The sequence below is a fragment of the Fulmarus glacialis genome, unplaced genomic scaffold (genome assembly GCF_000690835.1).
Source record: "Fulmarus glacialis isolate BGI_N327 unplaced genomic scaffold, ASM69083v1 scaffold31140, whole genome shotgun sequence".
Taxonomy (NCBI): Eukaryota; Metazoa; Chordata; class Aves; order Procellariiformes; family Procellariidae; genus Fulmarus; species Fulmarus glacialis.
Window position 1 is genome coordinate 1 of NW_009188857.1, and position 6,707 is coordinate 6,707.

The window sequence follows — 6,707 nt, forward strand, 5'->3', positions numbered from 1 at the left end:
GCGGAAAGACGAGCCAGCGGGGAAGAAGACCAGCCTGGCTGAACAGAGAGCGGCACTGGTGAGGCCATACTGTGTATTCAGTTTTGGGCCCTTCACTACAAGAAAGATATTGAGGTGCTGGAGCGTGTCCAGAGAAGGGCAATGAAGCTGGTGAAGGGTCTGGAGCACAAGTCTTAGGAGGAGCATCTGAGGGAACTGGGACTGTTTAGCCAGGAGAAAAGGAGGCTCCGGGGAGACCTTCTCGCTCTCTACAAGTACCTGAAAGGAGGTTGTAGTGAGGTGGGTGCCAGTCTTTTCTTCCAAGTAGCAAGTGACGGGATGAGAGGAAATGGCCTCAAGCTGCACCAGGGGAGGTTTAGAGTGGATATTAGGAAAAATTTCTTCACCGAAAGGGTTGTCAAGCCTTGGAACAGGCTGCCCAGGGAAGTGGTTGAGTCACCATCCCTGGAGGTATTTAAAAGATGTGTAGATGTGGTGCTTAGGGACATGGTTTAGTGGTGGACTTGGCAGTGCTAGGTTAATGGTTAACCTAAACGATTCTATGATTCTGTGACCTATGGTGGGACATTTCTGCAGTGTACACCAACAGAGACCTCAAAATAAACCTTTTAACACAGATTACAATTTGAAGGATCATAAACAGAGGCTTACTTCCACACTAAAAAAAAAAAAAAAAAAAAAAGTCTGCCAAAAGGTTCCTTTGTAAAATGCAGCACTTGGACATACTGTGAGATCACTTTGCTTACCAGCTAAATTCATTAACCTTTGTTCAAGGACTGCTAACATGAGTTACTTGTTTTTTACAGCACTGAATAAGGGCAGATGTTAGGAAAATGAGTATACTTGCAAAAGTACTAGAGACAAGATTAAGTGGCAGTAGGTAACAGAAAAAAGAAAATGTTTTCCAGCTGAACTCTACGGAAACAATACTGAAAGGAATTCCAGTATCCAAGTGAAGACTTTTGTCAAATACATTAAATAAAAACACTTTGGTATTTTTCTTTTTACATTGCTGTTATTGGTTTTTAAGAAAATAATTTCACTCTGATTCTGTAAGTTGGAAAAAATTGGTACCCCAGGATGAACAGGATGTACAAATATCCTGAAACTACCAACTACATACACCTGAAACGTTATTACCATGAGATACAGATCTATCTTTAATCCTGGCTGATTATTGGCTTCTATTGCAAGAGACACCTTACAGTGTACATGTGGCAAATCTGATAGACAAGCTGGTTTTTCTCTTGTCATAAATAAACTGTGACATCGAAATAAAATGGAACTAGCAAAACCATGATGGTTTCAAAATACTCCTTTATCAAAGGCACACTGGCTTCTCTTTTCTCATGCTACCACAGATGAAAACTTTAGGTAACCAGAAAGGTATTGTCACTTAGTCTTATAGTTATCCTCCCAAACGCCCCACTTTTGGAAAATGAATCTTTATCAGTGAAACAAACCAAACATTTCTCTTCACAAAGGTGGGAGTCCAAGAATAATTGGAGATTCTAGTTCTTACTAAACAGATACTCTACACATCAATAGCACTGTAACTCGCTATTTTCTGTACAAAGCAGCCAAGAATTCAATATATTATAGTAACTGACCCATACCCTAACACATACAAATGGTTGTTCTACAGCCTTTCTTCTTAAGCTTACTTAGGTGCGAAGCCCAGAAGTCCAAATACAAGTGAGGCTGCAAGCATAAGGATTTAGGAACCACGTCTCCACACTTAGAGCTAAAGGACAGCAAGGTGAAGGTATAATAATGTGCTCTGGCTACATATACCTACACAGGGAGAGATTCTGATGCAACAGTTCTGTCAATTCAGCACATTCATCAACCCTAAAAACAAATTATATCTGGGAATAAGGGTTACAGAGCATGCAGATGCGCAGGGTAACCTTATTGTAATTGTGTATTTGCTCTAAAATATATATAAACTCCAATTGCCTTTGTTGTTCTCTGAGTTCCAGAAGCCTCCAGAACTCAAAGTCACAGTGTATGTTTATAGTCAGACCTTGCATGTTGCATATATTCTATCATTTGTAACCCCGCTAGGCCTGTGTCATTTTTCCACAATAATGTTTTCTAAAGTAACAAAATACACAATTGACTCGCTCAGTAGACAATCACCTAAATTGATCACAGAGTTGACATAATATTACTGTCAAACTCTGACAAAATATGAGCATGTTTAGCTAATGCTTTGATGGCAATTTTATGTTACTATCACACCACCTACAATTCTAAGTAATCATGTTCCATTTTGGAGATAAAAATGGTGAAAGCTCAGATGCTTACGAGAGAGAAACCACTGTATTTCACAGGAGATCCCCTTGATCATGCTTCAGAAGGTATAGACACATACCTTTCTAAAGTAGATAGCAGACAATGTAAAAGCTTCCCTAGTACAATTTTTCCAGACACATCTCATGTCTATAAACATAGGGAGAATAACACACTATGGTTCAATGAGACATGGAAACTTCCGTGGGATGCAACTGTAGCTTGGATTATGGACTAACTATATTATGTTCAAAACTCCTTGCTGATGACCACTGCACAGCATGATGGAGTACCTCAGCTTGCAAGTAAGTGGCATAGGCACCCATGCCATGCTTTCAGAGTTGCCATCTGCTGCTCAAGCAAAAGAAAATCTATGAAAAAGTAGAGCATATTCTCACAGAGTAGGATGCTGCATAGCATGCTACAAGGGAAAAGCACATTTTGCTACCGACACTGAGAAAAGGTATTACTATAAAAAAGCTCCAATAAATCAATCAACCAACAGTAAACAAAGGATTATGGACCCCTTTTACCTACAAGCATAACTTTTTAATTAGTCAATATGAGAATTAATTGTACTGTGAAAAATGCTTTTTAATTACAAACATCACAAGTTTTGTGAAATAGACTTTTCCTAAACAACCTGGATGACTTCAGGCTTATTTTCCTTTTTTAATTTCAGTTGGCCATTTTTTGAAAGCATCCAAACATAGGACAAAGTAGTTCCCCACACTTAAAAAATTTTTCATACTTTTTTGTGGATGGATAATGTAATAAAAACTTTTTGAGAGCTTCATATCCACATAGAACTTAGTTCTGGGTTAACGTACTTGAAATGATAGATTCTGCATTTTCAACACACTGTTTCTTCTAAGATTTTAACACTCCTAAGCATTCAATTCCTTAGTCTAGGAAATTATTAACAAAGCTGTAAACTCATAGAAACTGGGATAGAGTATATTGACAACTTCGTTCTGGACAGTGCATGAGATCTTCCCCATATTTTAAAAAAGTCATTAATTTAATAGTACAGTAGGATTGATATCAGAACATTGAAATCTTTGGTGACAGATAGCTATGAACATAGGCAAGATCTGCTATGGCTGCGGGTTTATCTTTATGATGGCTGTCTGATAGCTTATAGAAAGTGAATTGCATGCACTTGAGTAATTGCCTAAAAAGACATAAATTATTGCAGAAAAATCACAAACCTGGGGGATCCAAACATGTTACACTAGCAATACACACTACAAAAAGTGCACACATGGTTTATGAACTGCAAGAACCCTTCCTTCTAGCAACTGCAACTTCAAACACTGTCAATGGAAAAACTCAAGGTTTGGGAACTCAAGCACTGACTTGTTTTGTACCAACGCATGTATAAATATTAAGTAGACCATGCAAACAAAACTCTCTTCTGCCTGTCAAAAGTGGTTGCCTCGGGGCTGGGGTGGGTCATTTCAGCTCGCACTAGAGACTAGACTGGCTATAGGCCTGGGAGACTCCAGCAACATTAGCAATCCCTGTGCGCAGAGGACAAGAAACTACTCAACCTATTGTCTGTCCTGCGTGGTCCCTCTCTTAAATAAATGGGATGGCATCCTTCAACACAAGCCAGAATTCTGTCACACAAAACAACAAAAAGTCTTGTGAAGTATTCTGGGTGAGCCTAACATCTGCTCTGAAGTCAAGAGGAGTTAACCAGGCCTGCAATGAACAGTGGCAACCCCATTCTTAATGCAGTACTTTGTAATCAGCTATAGAGCTTCTTTCACCCAAGGGCTACCAAGTGGTTTACCATCGCTGTGCTCCCAAAAACCATCCCTCCCCCAAATAAACAAAACAAACAAAAAAAGAGGCTAAGACAGTCAAAGGATAACCATGTTGCCTAAGGTCGCAGAGCATTTTAACAGAGTATTATGGGTGTCTCACGCTCCTCATTCAACCACTAACCAATACCACTGTCCAAGGCTCTTTTTCAGCCTCAGCGTTACACAGTATTAGCAGAACTACCATACCACTCACAAGACATAATATAAAGCGTAACTGGAGATGTATTAAGAGATCCTTTAAGTACAAAGCATTATTAGAAGTTACAGCTACTATTACTTGAAGCTTTTTTTCCTTCAAAAAGCATAGCATTGGTACATTACCTGTCTCCTCCAGAGAGGTCTTCAACACTTCCAAACCCAGGGGTTGGCATAGGACATCCCATGTGCTTGAACTGAGCTATGCGAGGTCTGGGAGCTGGAATTTTCCCATGAGACTTCTTGTGTTCCTGCTCCTCTTTGACCCGGGTGTTCTCCCTGTCACAGATGAAACACTCGAAGCCATTCAGGTAATTGGGCAGAGTCATGTCATTCACACCCCACTCCCGCCTCTCCAAGCTCTCTAGCAAGAACTGGTTTTTGATTCCACCAAGGTTTTTATACTCTAGATACTTCATATATTCCTCTCCATTCTTGTCCAGGAAATCAAGATACTTTGCCAGCTCTTGGGGGCTGTCAAAGTCATCTATAAGAATGATGGAGAGGTTGTTTGGCATCCAGTCCCGCACAGCTGGGGAGCCTCGGTATACTGGGACTGCACCCAAGTGCATTGGACGCCACAGCTTCTCTGTCATGTAGTCATCACATATGGCATTCTCCAAGGCCAGATGAAACTTGTACCTGGCGATAAAAGTCATAAATTCAGAATCTTCTGTAGTGGCTGTAGAAGTGTCTCTCAGTCGCTCACTAGGAAGCTCACGGTTATGCAGGCATTTCCCGTAGGAGTCAACCTAAAATAACAACCGGCACCTTTACAAAGTGATTTGTTTGCCAGGAGCTTGTTTTCAATGCTTGTAGTTCTCATAAAATTCCTAACTTTGATCAGTTCCTAGCCACTTTAGTTTAGCTTCACTTTCACTCCAAGTTCTTTCCCTTGTGATGATTCCTAGAGTCCCAGTTCTAACAGCTTTAGAGGAAACCAAGTGCTCAGTTTCAAAACCAGCATAAACTATGCTACAGATTGGGGGTGGGGAGGATTGCGGAGAAAGGAAGATGTTAGTAGCAGATAAATCGGAACCTGAGAGGTAAGGAAGGGCATTCAACACTCTCTGTTAATTTAAAAGTTATCTTTCTACTTAACAGAGACCCAGTACTTTTCCAAACAGTTATTACACACAGTTCCTGCCAGTCTCAGCAGGCTGGCAAAAATTTTCCTTTTGCTAGACTGAAAAAAATGGATGCAGGGAGCTAAAAGAATACTGTTTAAAAATGAAAGACAATACACTTGATCTGGAATCTGCTTCATACCTTGACAATACACAGTCATATTTTTACAATTATTTTGGTTTTGCTTCACTACTGAGTACATGTTGAACTTGCACAATAAATGAATCACTGCCAATAGAAACACCAGAAATGACTAGAAGAAAGATGTTTCAGATAAAAACACATGCCTTTTTTTCCTCATCTACTATCCTTCAGAGTTTTTAAGAAAAAAAAGCACTAAACTTTTTTTCTGCTTGAAAGAAACAACGTTATTTCAGCTTATGAAGCTACTCTCTATCAGTTGTGCCACAGAAATACCATGGTCCTACCACAATGCAGATAAAGAGCAGATTCTCGAAACACAGCAACCTTTTTATTGCATGCCTACACTTTCAAATGGGAGCAAGGCTTGAAAATGGACAGCCTTCCTGTACACTAACTTAAAGGTCCAGAGATTTCAGCAACTTCTAGCACTCGGTCCACAAGACCAAGCTTACTCAGGCTTAGCCCAACTTGTGACTGATCCCAAGTCTGGCCAACTCCACAACTAACAGCTACTATCAGGCCTACCTACTGGCATGCGGTGTAGTCTAGACCACGCTTTGGGAAGGAATACAACTAGTTTTTCTGTCCAGCCTGTAGTCAGCATGCATCCCGTTACGATTCGTGTCTTGGCTAAAAACAAGGACAAACAAACCCCGTTAAAAACAGGAGGTGGAGGGTGGCAGCCAGGCGGGCCCAGCTCCTACAGCAGCACCATGCCACAGCTTCCCTGCGCGCCCCACCTACCTGGATGTATTTCATGAGCTCCCGCACGTAGCGGTCCCTGTCCGAGGGGACATCGCAGTGGGACTGCATGTACAGCACCGGGGCATAGCCCTTCCGCCGCCATGCCTCCTTCTCGGCCAGGGGCACCGCCGGGCCCCGCAGGTACCACCCCGCGGGTCCCCCACGCCGGGCAGCCACTGCAGCGTGAGAGGATAGTCGGACTCCCGGCGGAAGGTGGCCGTGTAGTTGAAGAGCTGGATGCCGGGCAGGTGGGAGAGCAGGTAGTTGTTCATGGGGGACTCCTCGTGGAAGAGCGCCCAGGTCTGGTGGGACAGGCGCGGCAGCGGCGCCTCGTAGGCCCTGAAGTCGGTGCCGTAGAAGATGAGGGCC

At 42.1% G+C, this 6,707-nt stretch overlaps 1 protein-coding gene across 1 annotated transcript; it reads right to left on the bottom strand.

Annotated features, from left to right (window-relative positions):
• Nucleotides 1-4,448: 4,448 nt before the first annotated feature.
• On the bottom strand, nt 4,449-6,701 carry FUT11 (fucosyltransferase 11 (alpha (1,3) fucosyltransferase); the record flags this gene model as incomplete). Its single annotated transcript, XM_009580136.1, is given in 3 exon segments — nt 4,449-5,074; nt 6,339-6,482; nt 6,485-6,701. Coding segments are annotated over 3 exon segments (896 nt in total), but the record flags the coding sequence as incomplete, so codon positions are not given.
• Nucleotides 6,702-6,707: the final 6 nt, after the last annotated feature.